This window comes from Aythya fuligula, chromosome 9 (genome assembly GCF_009819795.1).
Source record: "Aythya fuligula isolate bAytFul2 chromosome 9, bAytFul2.pri, whole genome shotgun sequence".
Taxonomy (NCBI): Eukaryota; Metazoa; Chordata; class Aves; order Anseriformes; family Anatidae; genus Aythya; species Aythya fuligula.
The window spans coordinates 17,833,654-17,851,602 of NC_045567.1; the positions used below are offsets into that span (position 1 = coordinate 17,833,654).

The window sequence follows — 17,949 nt, forward strand, 5'->3', positions numbered from 1 at the left end:
CCTCCTTTCCACCCACGTGACTGAGCACTCTGCATCAAGTGAAACTTCGCAGCCCACAGGAAACCTCGACTCCTTTTGACCTGCTCCACGGTGAGAAGCAGCATTTCTCGGCCTTGCAACTGTGCTGACCATGGGAAGAAGCTCGCCGCAGCTCATCTTGCTCGCCTTTGCCTGTGGTAAGTCACGTCTACCAGCATTTCTATCCAAAAAGAGACACAGTATGCTGCTTTTATTTCTTTGCACTTAACAGACTGAAAACTTGAGGGAGTCTTGTTCGTAACAGTAAGGGAGCTTTCAGTAAAGTCCCACTGGTGAGAAATAACTATAACTACATTTCATTGCAGCTGGTGTAGACTTAGTCTGATGTTTTCCCTAATATTTTGCCTTGTGCTCTTTGGTGACATAAACTCTGTGATAGAGTCAGCTCAAAATAGTATTAGAAGTAGGCTTTTTAAATTTTCTTAATTAAATATGATTCCCAGACCAGTGGAAAGGACTGAAGGTCTTGAGTGAAACAAGCAAAAGAAAAACTAAAGAAACGTTGCCTGAGTTGTTCATTTGTCTGCACCGCAAGGTGCAGAGCGTGAGCAGGAAAGCAAGAGCGAGGCAGGGGGTTCAGGGAAGGCTGAGGCAGGCTGGGGCTTATCTGCCAACAAACCACATCAAAGTCACCGTTCAGTCCTGCTCTGTGAAAATCTGTGGAGCCAGCCTGGTGAAGGATGTGTCCCAGCATGTAAAGTCAGCCCTCAGCACCTGTAGCTGTACAAAATCTACTTGGTAGGGGTGGATGGAGAGGGATTGAAACTGTAACAGGCAGTCTTTTTGCTCGCTGGTGGGGCACTGGCTTTCTGCGGTGTGTTTTGCTGTCAATGTGCCGGGATCACACCAGTAACACCCCCTGTCCCCCTCCCAGCTCTGCTGTAGCACCACAGAGAGCGGGGCAGCAGCACAGGGTCTCGACCACAAACAGTTCCAACATGGTTTCTCTGTTTTCCCACACCTGCTTTATAGCCACGGTCTGCTGAAGTAGCCCCAAAATCTGTACAAGGAGAGAAAGATCAGGCTCAGGGAAGTAACTCAGTGGTCAGCAAAGATATCTTTGGCCAGGAAGAACTTTTTCCTCGGCTGCTCTTCATCCATTTTTGATTGTGCCTTTAGTAATTTGTTGTGATCTTTTGTTAATGCCCCAAAGTCGGGTCTTTCTGCACAGGTAGGAAATTAAAAACAATCAGAGTTTAAAAGAGGAAGATCTGATGGGTTGGAGGTTTAAGAAACCTCTCTTGTCTTTGAGGAAAACTCTCTCGGAGAGTACTGAAACCTCTCAGAAAATCTTGGTGTTTTTCCAGTTCCTCAACAGCTTGAACCAAAGAGCCTTTCCCGTGACTGTAGGAGCTGGGTCAGGTTTTTGTGTCTATAACTATTACAAAATCTGCCAGCCAAATACAAGCATTTCCCCTGGGTAGCGTAAAGCAGAACAAACCTGCTGGGCTGCTGAGCAGTGGGAGTGTGTGGTTAGCAAGAAGGAGAAAAAAATCCCCAGCAAGAGGTTCTCCCACCCACCCCATTACAGAATGTCAGGCTGAGACATTTTGCTACCAGGTCATGGCACTGAGCGCTCCTCTTCCTCTGTGGTGCCTGGAAGCAGAGCTGTTGTGTGCTTTTGCTGGCATTGACTCTCATCCATGAAACCTCCCATCACCACGACTTGAAAACAGGAGCTTCCAGGCCCAGATTAGGAATGAAGAAAAAAAGAAATGGAAACTAACAGCAGGATGCAGGGCTTCAATTAATTGTTACGCTTTTGACAGTCAGGACCACTAGATGCAGAGAGCAATCCTTACCCATCCCTGAGAGGGCTTGCTGAGCCCATGTGGTCAAATGCCTTTTGAGAAGATGACCCAAGCCAATGGGCAGCATGGCTGTGGCCCAGCAGAGGCTCCAAAATGCTGGGCAGAGCTGTAGGATGAGACATCTGGTAGGTCACCTGGTGAGCACAAGCCACAGGCTACTTCAAAGGCACTTCGGACTTTATCCCTCAGTGACTGCATGGGGCTGAATGTTTTTCTGATGAAAAATAGTTAGGTTGCAATGATCTTTAGGGGAAATATGAAATTTCCTTTAAAAACTATGGGCAGCATCCAGGCATTAGGGAAATGTTGTTTCTCCCCATGTCTATATGAGATTGTGTTACCTGGTCACTAACCGAAACAGATTGGTTAGGTAAAAACTGAGAAGTACTGACTATTTAAGGCATTGAAATTTAAATATGAGTTGTTTCATGAACTTAAAGGGGGAAAAAAAGAGTGAAAATTGCAACTTCTTCTGTTTTACCTCTATTGTGCTGGTTCAAATTGAACCTCCTGTACCTGGTACACAGCAACTGCTCTGGTTTTCCACTGGCCCTATCGATGTGAGCATACAGAGAAGGAGAGGTTATCTGCTTTCCAGCTTTGCCATCAGATGTTGTAAAGTCTAGGGGAAAGTGAGAAAATTAACTAAAGTATAATTATTAATTATGGCATCTTTAGGTTCCTTCTGATAAAATTCAGTACCAGAGGGATCTGTTCTGCCAATTTTTTTTTGTACTTTTTCAACTCTATCAAGTTGTATTATGGGAATTTATCAAGGTCCTCCATCTAATTTAGGTGGTAAAACATTTAACTAGTACATCAAGGAATATATTTATGCCCACGATTTATTACTTTTGGCTTGATCTTGTCTTTTCAGTGTCTTGGTGCATACTCACAATCAAAGACTCAAACAGAAGAGTTGTGACCTTTATCTATTCTTACAATGTATATTTTCACCTTGTCTTCACTTTGTTAGTTTTATTTAGGAAACAGATATTTTCTCTACAGTTCTGCAAGGGACACATTTCTGTAAATGTTATAAGATACAAGTGTAATTTTGATGCTGTGACTATTTTTAGATGTGGTCCAAAAAGCCCCTGAATGCTGTATCTTGAAATTTGTTTCTCGTTACTGAAAGACCATCACTAACAGGGCTAATCTTCCCCATTTGGAATATCCCCTTGGGCATCTCCCATGAAGAACTTGGGGGTTCAGGCTGACATGGCTACACCAACAGCATAAATACATTTTTGGAATTTCCCTGTCTCCCAGACTGGTTTCCCAGACTATTCTGAATCATTATAACTATTATGCTTCCACTCTTCCTTCAAATAATAAAAAAAATTCATTTTCTCCATGTTTGTTTGTAAGTAACCAACCATCCCTTCACTTGTTCCACCCAGATTTCATTTTAACAGTACAGGCTCTTAAAACAATACCCATAAGCCACAGAACTTCTTCTTTAGACCTTGATAATTTGCTCTTAGCAAATCTTGCTGTATTGCTGTCTGCGAGGGAATTAATGTGCTGTGTGGGGATTGTGCAAGATCAAATCACACTTCCAGCATCCTCTAGCTTCTTCAGCAGCAAAAGCAGCATGTGGGGAGCCAGGAAACAATGTGCTGCCACTGCAACATTTATATTCAGAGGTGTGAAGGCTAGAAGAGTGGTGAGAAATTATGGGTTGTCCACTAGCGTGCCTGCTTGCACTCTCCTATCATGGCAGGAGCCAAAGGAAGAACAAAATCGTATCATCCATTTGATGATAACAAAGTCAGTGCAGTTATGTTGCAGGTATCAACAAGACTGTTAAATGCAAAGGTTTTAGACTACTCATGTTTTTGCTTTTTTGCAGCATTTTCTTCCTGCTGTGCTGAAGTGGCACTGGTTGCCAAGCAGTCTCCACAAACCACATCCTTCCACCATGCAGTTACTTCTGCTCACCCACTTTCCCTTTATCATTCTTCGCCCCATCGAGGCACCACGGTTCAATCTAACAGCACAGGCTCCATGAGCCATACAACTGTGCAGAGAACAGGCCAGCATCAGGTAACCACAACATCAGCTCCCTACGTGACAGCCCAGGCAGGAGCAGCCACCAGAAGAGCAGCTGGCCAGATGTCTCCCATGGTAGTAACCACAACAGCAGCAAATGCAACTGCAGCTGGCCAGACTACAACCCAAGCAATGGAAACAATTACACCGACTGTGAAGAACACAACCATATACTCCACGGCCCCAGCCAACCAAACCACAACGCATGCAAGCACAGCTACAAACACAACCATGAAGAATACAACATCAGAGAAGCAAATGACAACCACTGCCAGAACTTCTACAGCCAAGAAAATTATAAATCCCACCACAGCATCAACAAATCAAACAACAACTCCTAAAAGTCCAACAACCACAGCCATGCCCAACACGACCACTGTTCATCCACGGACTCAAACAACCACCTCAACTAGTACAGTGACGGTGAGACCCACTCTTGCACCACAGCCTTCTCCCATCCCCACTGGCACATACACCCTTTCCAGTGGGAACAAGACCTGCATCAAAGCAGCGATGGGTTTGCAGCTGATGGTTCAAAACAAACAGAAGGTGAGGTGAAAGCACTACAGGGCTCAGCCTTGTAATTCCTGTTTCTTCCTTTGCTGGAATTTATTCTACTGCTAAAGCAAATTACAGAATTAGGTTGTATGATAAAAATAAGTGGTGTGCTACCAGACTAAGGCTTTTTCTGTGCCACAGCAGCTCAGCTGCTCTACTTTGGCTTGTATGATGATGTCTTTGGGATGTATGGATGCTTTTTTATGGCAGTGGTACCAATATTTAGGAGGGCAGAACTGGCTCTAGTGTTATTTCTGTTTTCCAGAATAGGAGACTAGTTAAAAGCTGAATTGACTTCAATGTAGGGCTTGAAACTGCAAGTTGCAATGAAAGCAAGAAATTTTCAACTCACAGACTTGGATTCAGAGATAGGTTGTCTTGATGATGACATGTTGAGCTCTTAGGACCACAGAAACTGCCAGGCCAGATCAGAGCATGGACCTGGGACGCTGCCACCTTCTCTCAGTGGTGACCCATGGTGGATAATTCAGAAAAAGATGTAAGAAAACTTGAAATTCTGGTTATAGCCCTCACAGTTAAAAGTTTTGTTGCCTCCATTAATATAGTATGTGGGGTTACATCCTCAGGCTCTGGAGTTCATACTTCTTGAGCCATCCCTACTGCAAATCCAAATATTTTTTGCCTGGAGTCAGAATATTTCTAACATGGGTTGAGTATTCAATATGGATGAAAGTATTTTTCACCCCTCATCTGTTTTGAAGCCAGGCAGGAAGTGTTCTTCCCGACTTCACCAGACCACAGTGAGATTGTTATTGCAAAAGTTAGGTGTGTATGAGACCAAGGGAACTGAGGAGTGTATTAAGGGCCTCAGAGGTCTCCTTTCAGACCACAGCATGGGTTGCCAGAAGTTAGAGAGGAACAGCCCATGCCAAAGCCAATCTAACCACTGCCTGCCTCTGTCTCGATCTTTCCTCTGCCCTCAGGCACAAGTTCCCACTGCTCCCTCTCTTTAAACTATTGCTGGTGCTCATCTAACCCTGTTCTAACTCATTTTAGTTCACTAAATGAGCAGAAAGCTCTTCTTTTCTGCCAGTTTAATGCATTGGAACAGCTCGGTGCTAGGGCTGGTTTACAAGCAGGGAAGGACCCTGGCAGCCAGCAATTAGGCTGTGCTGGAGCCACCAGCCATTGGCCTGTTCATCCAGACACACAGAGCTTGTCTGGAGAAAATATATTTGTAAATCTCTGTGTGTTTCATACTCAATTTTCCCTTCCTCTCCTTAAGCAGCCTCAGAATGTCTCTTCTCTCCACAGAAGCGGATGGAGTACTTGACTGTCAACCCCAATGCGACACGGATATCTGGAAGCTGTGGGACAGTGCAGTCCGTGCTGAACATCACCTTCAGCGGAGGGTTTATAAACTTTGTCTTTGTAAAGGTAATTCTTGCATTTAATGGGAAGAAGGGTTTGGGTTTGAGGAGCTGGAACCCGGGCTGCCTCTGATCCTCTCCCAGCCACTGCAGTGACACAGGGTGTGCAGCAGGAAAAGGCATTTCATCCACCTCACTGCTAGTTTTCCACATGTGCGTGAGGCATTATTATTCCTATCCTTCCCAGGGGGCTAGAATCATAGAACCATGATTAATTCAGTCTGGGAGAGACCTGAGGCCACCTGGTCCAACCCCTGCTCAGAGCAGGGCTACCTTCAATGTTACATCAGGCCTTGCTTGTTTGAACTCTGAATTTTGAAAGGTTCTTATGTGTAACAAAGAGCAAGTACAGCGCCCTGAGATCCTTTGGTAGAAAGTGCTAAAGGATGGCCTTACAGCTACCCATTTGGCAATACAAAGTCTAGATTAGCCTTAAGCAAAATCTTCCTGTCATATTTACAGAGGTAAAAGTCTAGCTGGGGGGAAGGCCAGGTCTGCTGCTTGCATTGTAAGAGGACAGAGAGAATGGGTTTGGCACTGGAACCCCAGGAACCCTGCACAGGAGCAAGGTGCGTGTGCTGAGAGCTCTGACTCATGCTGTCAAGTTGTTCTTACAAAACAGTGTCTGAGGGGCAACCTGAATGCATGTGGAGTTAGTCATATGCTTCCCATAAATGCTGCCCAGCCAAAAGCTGGCAGTGGTCGTTAAATCCAGAGGGCAACCTGTGTGTGTGTACGTGCCCAGGAGCCACAGCCTGCACACAGCCAAGGGGGCTTGATTTCTTCTAATTTCTCCGTGGAAAATTCCAAACAACTGGACTACGACAACAAAATTGTAGATAAGTGCCCTTAAAATGCACCGCACCAGGGAGACTTATAAGTATGCATGGAAACCTGGTCAAGAGAGAAGCTCACGCTTTCTTAATATGAAATGTCTTTTTGACATTGTGTCCATCGATACCAGTTTCTGTCTGGAACTATATCACATGCAGACAAGTCTTGAGCATAAGCTACCACATGTACTGCTGACTCTATAGCCACAGGAGACAAATGCCTAGAGTTCAGTCATGCTCTCTCCTTCAGGCATTTACATGTTTTAAGAGGCAGCGTGCAGTGCTGCAGGTGGTTTTGATCAATAATTGTCTTGGTTTTAGTTTATGGCAGGAAGATTTCTAAAAGCTGCAGACAGAAAGTGAGATGACAAATCAAGGAGCTGTTCTAAAACAAGGGATCAGTTCAGACCATGAGTGTTTGGTTTAAATGTATGCTTTCTGCAACAAGGGTGCCATTTTCTGTGTTATAAGGATCCTTAGAAAAAGTCTGGTGATTCAAGTACCCATAAAAATACCAGCTCATAGCAGTGCTAAGTAGAGTGATGTGAACCTTTGGGAACTACTTGACCTCTCTTGTCCTGAAAAAGGTCCTGAACTGGCACAGCATCAGGCAATCCACCCAAGATAAGCCTCAAGAGAGTGTCAGGGCTCGACTTAGCTTTCTTTGAAATATGAGGCAATAAGAAATCTTTTTGCTGCTGTCTCTGATGTGTTTGGTCCCCACAGTCTCTCCAGCTGCTACAGTGCTGGCTTTGAACCACGAGTGCTCCAGAGGAGGCACTTCTGGTTTTCAAGGGTGACAGAGGAGCTGGGCTGAGGCCACAGTGTGGCTGTGGGGAGGTGAGGAGCTGGCTCAGTACTTACCGCTGCCGGGTGCCTTTTGCAAAGAACTCCACAAAAGGAAATTTTGCAACTAACCCCCAGTATGTGAAGAAGGAGCAGGTGTTTACCCCAAGCAAAGTCATTATCTATGTCCAAACACAGCTGCCAAAAACAAGGTATTACTTGACCTCTTTATTTCTTTAAGTAGGAACAATGCTAAGGACCTCTTTCTTTCTTAAACTTCTTTCACAGTCCATCCCTCCAGTTTTAAAACTGCATGATATTAACAGTGTGTGCCCAGGAGACATTCGTGTCTACTGCCATTTCGCATCCAGCTGCACTCACCAGTCCCTGTGTGTTCACACCTGGGATTAAAGCCACTAATGGGGCTGCTGCATAAAGACTCCAGCACAGCTAGCAGGCAGAAGCCCCTGAGGCCATCTCTTGTGACAGTCCTGGGGAGGGCAGTGTTCAGGCTGCACTAGGGTTTTAGAGCATACACAGGCAGGACCCTTAGAGGAACTTTTACTCTATGCTGTAGTACCAGGTGCTTTCCATGTCAGCAGTCTGTAGGCATATGGAGTAAAGCCAGCCAGCACCAACAGGGTCAACAGGGTTGAAATAGCAGTTATTGCTTCCCTGTAGACACATCCAGGTTGCTGATTCCTCATTTGTAGTGACTGATGTTGGCAGACAAAGTAGAAAATGAGAGGTGCTAGCGTGTAGAGATGAGCTCCTGGCTCTCTGCTTGTTGCTGACCTCTCCCAGAACAAAACATCAATGAACACCAAAGCACGGCTGCTTTCTGCAGTTTACTCACACAGAGGACATCTATGCACAAGGTGCACTGCAGTGCAGGGAGTCCTAGGTACTTTAAAATGTATCAGCTTAGGTTATGCAAGCTGTCAGGCTGCAGGTCAGCTTGCAATTCAGTGCAGGATTACCCGTGCAGGCATTGTAGGAACTTTACGTGAAAGCAAAACAGGTTGCTAAAACTAAACTGGTCTTATGACATGCCTTGTGCAATGTATAACATTTGCTTAACGCCCTCCTACTTTGGGTTACCACAAGTATCACACTAATATCTAGCCTGAGCAGTGTGTGCAAAAGCACAACTGCATGGTCCTGTTTCACCAACCTGAGCAGAACTGGTGATGTATCTGAGATTGTTGCATTACACCAGCTTATCTAGTAAGGATTTGAAAAAGAAAAAGCAAGACATCCAAGCAAGTTGGATCGGTCTCGAAGGTGATGCTTTAAAAATTGTTTCTTTAGGATTTTTTGTGTGGGCCCACTTCACTATTGTGATTGCTTTGTTCACAAATATAGGGATGGAGTAGGAATAATGATACTTCTTCCTTTTCAGAAAGCTCCCATATACTATGCCAGTGCAATTGAGGCTGGATTACAGTTACCTTCCGAAGGTCAGTGATTTTATGCTTAAAGTTCACAGTGTTAATTTCCTATCAAACTATTCTGTGTGTGGGGTAGGCTTTCATATCTTTAAAACTCTGAATTTTGCCAATTATGCATTTATTAGGCTTTCAGTATGTCATTCATCTAAATATTATGTGATGCAAATGGAAGAGAAGTGACCAGGCTGCAGTTCAATCAGAATCTTAAACTTTTCCTTTTGTCCTAAAAAACTTTCCCTTTCCTTTCACTACTCTTTCAGAATAGAGATTATTTTAGGCCTAAATTTAAGGTCCAAAACAGTCCTCAGTCTTGAGAATAACTTTTATCTGCCAGCACAGGAAAATGCTGTGAAAAAAATAAATACTGGAAGAACTTACTAGTGGTCAGGGCCAGCCTGAGTTTGACAGCCTGAGCTGTGACTGCTACTCATCCTCCATTTCATCTCTGAAAGAGGCTGTTTTAGCAGTGTTACCGTGCATGCCCATTTCTCACTGTCTCCTCTTTATGGCCTCCAGGTGTACTTTACTACGTAGCCATACATGAGCAGCATTTTACAGCAAAGCTGGGGAATTCCTTTAAGTGTGCCAGCAAGCAAACCTTTGGCTTGGAGAAGACCTTCCAGCTACTCATCGTTAATATGCAGCTGCAGGCCTTTGATATTGTCGGTAATCAGTTTGGAAAAGGTAAGTAACCTGCAGACCTCTTCCACCTTCTGAGATCTAGCTGTCAGTACTCAGCCTGAGGTATCTCCGTCTGCTAGATTTTAACCATATAAACCACTTCCCAGCTACTCTAACCTGACTAACCTGTCTTACCCTTTTCCCAGTCATTTTCACCACGGTGCAATAGTTAGGGAAGATAGAAGAGTATCTTTCCCTCCCGCATTAAATAATTTCTCTTTCCCATTTTCATTAAAAATGTTCAACTCTACAACCACCATTTTATTCATCTCAATCCATTTTCTTCTAGAGCAAGCAGAGGTGTGCTCACCACTGGCTTCTTCCAGCCCCTGATATGTAATACAGTTCAGTTCAAGGTCACTGCTCTCAATATAGCCAGATCTTAGCTGTTCTGAAAAGCTCTTGACACCCATGACATCCCACAGCTGCAGCAGTGAAACTGCCAACTAATAAGGGATATTTGTTAATGCAGGATACTTACAGAGCAGCTGTGTCTAGACATGATGAAATGTGCTCCCGAGGAGGAGCACAGTCGGCATGCTCCCTAGTTCCAGAATTAAATGTGATAGTTTTTTTTTCTGCAATTTGTCTGTTTTGCAGAAAGGCAAACGTAGCTTATTTCTACTCCCTGGGAAGACAGAGACAGACCAACGCTGATTCCTCTAGTCCCTGGATTGCCTATTCTGGCACAATATATTGGGGCTTGTCACAGCTTCTTCCCTACACCAAACCTATGTTTCCTTCCAAAGGGAAACGGGATGTTGCCATCCGTGTTTCTTGTCAGGACGCAGCTGGGTGTGGGGTCCAGGGCTGCTGGGTGACCTTGGAAATTCCCATGTTTCACAGTATGGGTGCTCTGTTTACTGCCTTGCTTCTTATGAGGAGCATGAAAGATTCTACACAGAACAGAGATGGTCTCAGTAGTACCCTGACATCTCTTTCAAACAGCACATCTTTATGTTCCTCTGACTTTCTCTCAGGGTATTTCCATACAAGAATTCAGGTGGACAGATAGGCCTATCAGTAATCCAGCCCTTTACATGCACTAATAAAACATTCCCTTCTTCTGCCATCTGACTTCCTCAATGCTTACAAAATATTGCCCCTGTATTCTTCTTAATTTAGATCTCTCTTTCGACTCCATTTGGCTCTGTCTGACTCATTCTTTTGTTCAAAATTTTGGCTGCTTTTCTTATTCTAGAAGGAATAGAAAGGGAAACTACATCTGGAGCTTTTTTAAGATAAGGAAGGTGGTTTTTTTTACAAACTTTAAGTTCTTAAAACCCACACTGAGAATTCAATCAGTGCTCTCAGTCTCGTGAAGATTTTTTCACAGGATAAAACTGAACTGGGACAACTCATAGGAATCAAAGTCCCATCTGGTCCCCATATTCATGTTTGAATTTTTACGATGTATGAAATCAGATATGGCTTTTGGTATGGCCTCACTTCTGGCAGAGGCAGCTTAGGAAGAGTCTCTCTCTTCAAGGTCAGGCTGATCTCTGCTAGGCAATACCGTACACAAAATTAAACTAGTTTTGCTCTTAATCAAAGGGCTGAGAAAACAGGTACCATCTCTGAAAGAATTCTCCAGTGGCTGTGAAGTAGTTATGACAGTGTTACATAAATCTGCTGTGTGTATGTATTTTAAGATACCAAACCCCCAGTGAAGGGAGGGTTCTATAAAGCAAGCACATCACCAGCCTGTAGTTTTCTTGAGACCTGTAGTTTCACTTCTGTTGATCTGGATTTACTTATCATTAAAAGAGGAAGAAAGCACCGATGATCACTGGTTTCAAGTTGCTTACATTTCTGTAAAGACTGCAGCAGTGTTACATCTATAACTTGGTCTGTTTGAGTCTGAAAAACTCCAAGTGTCTTCTGAACTGCATTTCAGCAGATCAGAAAAAATTCCCAGATTTCACAGCCCAAGGTTTTCCTCAAAGTAAAGTGAGTAAGGTTTTTGAGAACTTTTGAAAAAAGCTTGTATTCAATAATTTCTGGAATGCGGATGCATAGTCTACAAGCATGGTGTTCTGCTCTAACACATTCTTTGATCTCCTTTTACTTTCAGAAGAAGAATGTTTTCGTGATAAAAACAGGAAAGCAGTTCCTGTCGCTGTGGGCCTGAGCATACTGGGACTGTTGGTCATTGTGTTCGTCACATTCCTGATTTCCAGAAAAAAGTCATACAGAGGGTACGAACGCATATGAGGTGCCATTGTACTTCCAAATGTGTGTGGCAAGTAGAGAAGTCCCAAGTTTTTGCTTCTACCTGGCAGTCTCGCTACCCTGGAGGCATATTTTTAAGTGAAATGACACCATGTGTTTAAAGCTAATGCACGTTTCTGGGAGTGATTTTGTTAAGGTGGGAAGGAGAGGACTTATACCATGTATTTTAGGCTATTCTTAGTGTCTAATTTAGATGTAGTCCACAGATGACCAAAGTTGAAAGAATAAATTCCTTATATTATCGACAAAGGAGGCAATTCAGACCACCTAAGTCAGATGATCAAAAATAGTTTAAAACAGACAGTATCATTATCCACCATAAAATCAATTAGATTTTTCTTAAAAATAAAATAAAAAGTTAACAAGAACCCAGTTCTTAAAGATGGCATTCAGATTTCTTAGAAGAGATGAGTCCAGTAGTAAACCTTCCAGTGAGCAGAGCAGAGGTCCACAGCTACAGACAACCCTGTTAAATCAGAGTTCAGTGCTAGCCTTGTGGGAGCATTGTGTTTGCTGAAGGCTCAGGGCAAGAGTAAGTATGACTTCCATTGATAAACAGATTCCCACTAGTCTTTTAAAATACCGGGGTTATAATTAGTAACTTCTTGTTGCTTCCTACTAAGCCTTTCAGAGGGTCACAGTGGTAATACGTTAGTTACCCTCACGCTGAAGGCAGTATTTTGAGATTTTTTTCTAGCTGCAGCTGACTGCATGCAGATACGGTGACTCAAAGAGGGTCTCTCTTAATGTGGGAAACATACCATTGCCACTGAAAATGCTGGGGATTAAGTAGCCAGCACTGTGGCAGACCTGCACAAGGTCCTTGAGCAAAGAAATCCACTGAAGCTCTCTGTTTAGGGCTTCCGTGGGAACTAAAAGCTTGCACAGGCTTTGAGCAAACATTCTGCCCAAGAGTGAATGCTACCCAATGCACTTACAGTTGAGCAGCCAGATTTTCATATGGAAATAGCTTGGAGTTGCTTTAAAGCACACTATTTGTAACACTCTGTAGTCTGTTTCCTGCTAAGCAAATGATGAAGGTTTGTAAGCAGTAATTGCTTATAAGAATAATTAAGTTCAGCTAGTGTTCTCTGTTGTCACACAAGATTTACAAAGCTAAACGTATGCACATAAACACACGTGTACACACACATACCGCATACAAATCTGCTTACTTCAGCAAACTACATGAAAATGATAAGAAATTATATATACAAACATTTATAAAAGAGAAAATCATATTCTGTAAGAGCTCATTTCCTCCTTAGGGGTTAGAGCAATGTGAATGTTAAATGTTACTAACACAAGTTTTGCCTTGAAAAGGACTTTGGAATGGCACCCATTAAACAAAAGAAAGACTGAAGTTATCTGTAAAAATTTCTTGTTTGTTGTTAGTTTAATTTGGAAATAAACAACACAGAAATGCTGGAAGATAATTTGATTTCCATTAAGCAATGGCCCAAATCCTGAGCAGCTATGAGTGGCAATGGATTTTCATGGTGTAAAACTGATGTCAAAACCTCGTGAGTCTAATTTGCCTTAAGTATTTTTTAAAATAATTTTGATATTTTGCTAGTATTTAACCATTGAGAGTTTAGTTATTTAAACTGAGAAAGGAAAGAAATCCTTCAATTCCATGAACTCCTGGAAGGTGCTGGACCACATCAAACAGGAAACACGTCTCAGCAGCCGCACCATTCCATAGTCGCCCCAACAGGTAGCTGTGTAATTAACAATCTCCAGAAATGTTCCCTTTGAGTCTGAATGAACCCATAAATAAGAATGATGAAGACAATTTTGAAGCACTTTTGCACTTGGAGAAGAATAAGGCAGAACTCAGAACCACCTAAGAGCAAGGGAGACAACTGACTACAATTAGAAGGTAAAGCAGCATACAGACACAGTAATTTGAATGCTCCAGTATTTCAATGATTATTTTGTAAAAGGCTCCAGCAGTGTTGATATTACTTATCAAACTTTAGCTTATTTTAGCTCTTCCTCTTTTACCCCGTTAGGGGACACACAGCTCACTGACCTCAGTGTCTTTGTTTGGGCTTAATAGGATCTCCCTAAATATCAGGGTGATCTTCCTGTTCATGGTTCCTCTCACATGAAAATAAGTCAGTTAGCAGGAGATCTGGGTGCTGGGAACAAGTTCCTGTGTCTAAGAACTAAAGGTCTGGAAAGATTTGGGGAATTTTGAGACTGCTGCTTGTTTCTTCTGAACAAAGTGAAATGTCAAGTTTTGTTCATCTGATGAAGAAGTGAAGCTGTGGATTTTTCTGAGTTACTTGTTCCTAAGTAGAAGAGAACAGTTTCAATACTATTGAACTGTTGTTTAGAAAGCAATTTTTTTTTAAATATGGTATTAAAGGGGCTATTTTTGTTTTTGTTTTTAAAAACAATGTCATTGTTGAGGTGTACAGCAACTAAAGGTAAATATATGGAAGTGCTTCCAGTTGAAAATGAACCCCTGTGTGCAATACTGATGCTTGTGTTCTAAACTGTGACATGTGGACATTTTAACAAGCATTGCCTTAAAAGCAGAGTTCCACACACAATCTGACCCAAAGCCATTCTGACTGGTGGTCAATAGGCATCTTTCCAACTCAAAACTAAATCCTATTTCACATGTTCTTTGGGGTTTTGGATTGTCTGATATGTATGGTTTATTAGTTTTGTTGATATGAATTTAACATTTTCTTGTTATGCTCTGTACTGAAAAAAGCTCTTTATGTTAATACTAAATCTTTTAACATTTTCTAGCAAAAGGAGGCTAGAAAGGTGTTCTTAATGGTTGGTTGTGTTTAATCTTGTGACATCCTCTGGCATGTTTACCAGTGATGCAAAGATAATGCTTTTTTCCCCCATTTTTTTTCTCACTTTCATGAATCAAACTATTGGTATTGAACAATGCTTAGATTCATGTTTAACTGATTTTTTTTTAATTTTTTTTTATTGCTATTATTTGTTTGCTGTTTTTCTAAAGCTGCCTACAATCCTTTCTGGGCTTGCCCTAAATGGCAGAGGTGAAGTGCCCATGTTCTAAACCCATGAAACAATTCACAGTTCACATGACACGCTGCCAACATGCAGCCAGATGAGTCCAGTGGAGTTAGCGCTTTACAGCAGCAGAGGATCCACTGGACAAGTCCTTCCTGCATCAGATCCCAGTCCCCAGGGTGCAACCATTCCCCCACCTGCAGCCCGGCCTGAGTGCTGTCTCCTCCTTCCCCGAGCACAAAACACGCAGGCAGCCTGGTGATCTGCTGCTCCTCTCATCCCAGGGCACGCCGCTCACGGTGGTCTCTCGCACACCCAAGCTGGACACAAGAGCATCCCATAGGTATATGCTGTCATAGTTAGCCAAGCTGCCAAGGAGTTTATAAAAGTTTAATTGCTTTCAGTCATTTATTGCTCTCTGATATACAAAAACAACATTAACAAAAAAGTCCAAATTAAAAACCAGCAGTTATTTCTTGTTGAGCAGAGGAAGGGAGATGTTGATTAGCTTCCTGAGTGTATGAAGATGGTTTGGGTGATCTCTTCTAGCTTGCTGTAATATGTGGTTGCTAAAAATTACTTTGTTATGAGAAGTAAGATATGCTCATTATTTTTCTATTATTGGTATTTCTATAATAAAGACTGTATTTAGTCATTACAGTGTGCATTTCTGTGCAATTGCTTTCTTTTGAGTGCTGTTCCACCTAAGATGTTTAAAATAAAATTTCAGTCTAACAAACAGGCAGGGGCATATGGGCTTTGGACACAAGCCACAGACACAGATTTGCTTATATCCTAGCCATGACTCTGACAATGATTTTTTCTGTGGTTTGGGCATCTCATCTGACATTTCTATCTATGTGTCATCGGTATTAAAAAATAAATAAAATTGAACACAGTATGAAGTTTTCTGTTAATCCCCCCACAACTTCCTGTGTTGCTTTTTTTATATGTCTACTTCTCGTTTTGATTGCTATTGGTCCAATAAACACAGACCATAACTCACAGCAGATGTAATGGATGTTTTTTTAATTTGTGTTTAAACTCTTTTCGCAGATAATAATCTTAGGAACTGTTCTGAGAGTCTTCGGAAGAGAATGCATCTTTTCAGTGTTCAGTTATGGAAAACAGAGGAAATAAATAGCTCGGAAAATACCAGATATTAATTCCAGAATTCAACAGTTTCTATGCCGTTCAAAGGAATTCCCCAACGAATGTGACTTTGCTGTGATTTTGCTGTTTGTTACGTCAATAACATAACAGCCACCTTAAAATAGCAAAGCCATGACACAGCTGTGAGAGGTAAACTGCTCAGCAAAAAGGGGCATACAGAAGTTCTTCAGATTCATCTTCAACGATTTTCCAGTGAAACTTGAAGCCAAGTTTGGCTGATAAGCACAGGCAGACCCCATTTTGGGTGCAGGTTCCCGTAACGTCTCACTGTCGGGAGGCTGCATGAAGTAGCTGGGCTGACTCAGAAAGAGAGGGGTGGGCAAAGAGATAGGGAAACAGAATAACTCCTTCACTCTGTGTGCACGATAAGGCTCTGAAATGGCTGATTGAGTCTCACGTGTCATGTTCTTCATATCTAAAGAAGCTAAGGTAGTTGGATGAATTTCAGTAAAGCAGATGTGGTAAAGATGGGAGGAGAAAAACTTATCTTTATGTTGCTGGCAGCTGATGCATGGGACTTATCTATTAGAGAAGTGGCAACAAGGGCAGCAGAAAGAAAGAAACTTATCTCAGGGATAAAATGCTGTAATAACGACTGCTGGTTATCTCAGAAATCTCTCTTTCTTTACAAGGATTAATGGGAGATGGAAGAATAATCAACCATTTTTCTTTTTAAGGCAAAAAATAAATCTGTAAGTCACACCATGGACAGTTCTAGAAGCACAAAGCATTGGGATTCACTGAAGAAATGGCTTTGCATCACAGTGTCTAGGAGAGAAAAGTATTTAAAAAAAAAAACAACACACCAATTTGAGGAAAATAGCAAGGGTGAGTGAAGAAAGATTTATATGAAGTTAATCCTCACTAGTAAACTAAGACACTTGAAAAATACATGGATGGCGAAAGGACAAACTGAGCTTACCTCTCTGCTACTCATGATAAGAAAGATGTGAAATAAGCTTGTATCTGCAGTGTCTTCCCCAGGGAGACCAGGGCAGGAGGGGCTGGGGATTCCAGACAAAGGCAAAAGGTTATCTGGTGCATACATGAAATGCACCTATATTTAGTGAGAGATATGCAGGGATTAATATATGCTCATATCACGAAGACTAAGTCCATGCATACAGCAAAAGACATGCTTCAAGCTAAAAGTTAATATGTGAAGGGAGCTAAGCAACTCTGAGCTAATCTTTTTCTTTCTCGCACCAATAGCTCTGGCCATGCCAATAACTCAAGGCCATGCATGTCTGAAGCTCATGTTCCCAGCACCTGGGCTTTCCCACCTAGCCACAAAATGTCAGATAACCTTCATTTTACTTTTTCTGCAAGTTCTGTTCCCTATGAAGTTGCTAGATCCCAAGTATTTTATTAAATTATTGTTTCATTGGCTCAGGTTCTTAACTCTTCCTTCAAATTTTTTAAAAGGAGTAAGTTGCATTCGCATGTGCAGAAATGTCATAAATGTTTTTTGGGGAAAATGGGAAGTGTTCAATCTGAGTCAGAAAATCTGTACAGATTAAAGACATGGATCTTGTTTTTGAACCTTGGCTTTGCTGGGGCTTTCCTATAGCCCATATATTTCTAAAGAATATGATTAATGAGTCCAGCCAATGTTTAACCTTGTTCATCAGACCAGATGATCATAGAGGTATTTTCTGACCTACATGATTCTATGAGTCAATGTTTTTGCTGTGGAATTATTTTTTTATCACCCCAAGTAAAATGAATTCAAATTTCGAACAAATTATGTTGTTCACAATCTGCCCATAGAAAAAAAAAAAGGGGGGGGGGGAGGGGATAAGTACTCAAATACTAAAGCAGCTTTCAAAATATACAAGCTTCTACAATAAAAATTAAAATGTTACCAGCCCAACCTATTCAATACATCACTAGGTTCATGGCAGTGCCTCCATCTATGTACATGCGCATTAAGCAT

At 42.1% G+C, this 17,949-nt stretch overlaps 1 protein-coding gene across 1 annotated transcript; it reads left to right on the forward strand.

Moving 5' to 3' along the window:
• The first annotated feature begins 65 nt into the window (after positions 1-65).
• Positions 66-12,468, forward strand: LAMP3 (lysosomal associated membrane protein 3). The gene is made up of 6 exons (XM_032193349.1): positions 66-176; positions 3,706-4,452; positions 5,722-5,861; positions 8,876-8,933; positions 9,441-9,608; positions 11,680-12,468. Exons 1-6 carry the CDS (start codon positions 131-133, stop codon positions 11,817-11,819), a joined length of 1,299 nt encoding a protein of 432 aa, XP_032049240.1. The 5' UTR covers positions 66-130; the 3' UTR covers positions 11,820-12,468.
• The last annotated feature ends 5,481 nt before the right edge of the window (positions 12,469-17,949 follow it).

Bases quoted from the DNA above. Each gene is read 5' to 3' on its own strand.
- LAMP3 (XM_032193349.1), top strand. From the start codon at position 131: ATGGGAAGAAGCTCGCCGCAGCTCATCTTGCTCGCCTTTGCCTGTG. The intron at 5,862-8,875 runs GTAATTCTTGCA...CTTCCTTTTCAG, and splicing joins TAAACTTTGTCTTTGTAAAG to AAAGCTCCCATATACTATGC. The intron at 8,934-9,440 runs GTCAGTGATTTT...TATGGCCTCCAG, and splicing joins ATTACAGTTACCTTCCGAAG to GTGTACTTTACTACGTAGCC.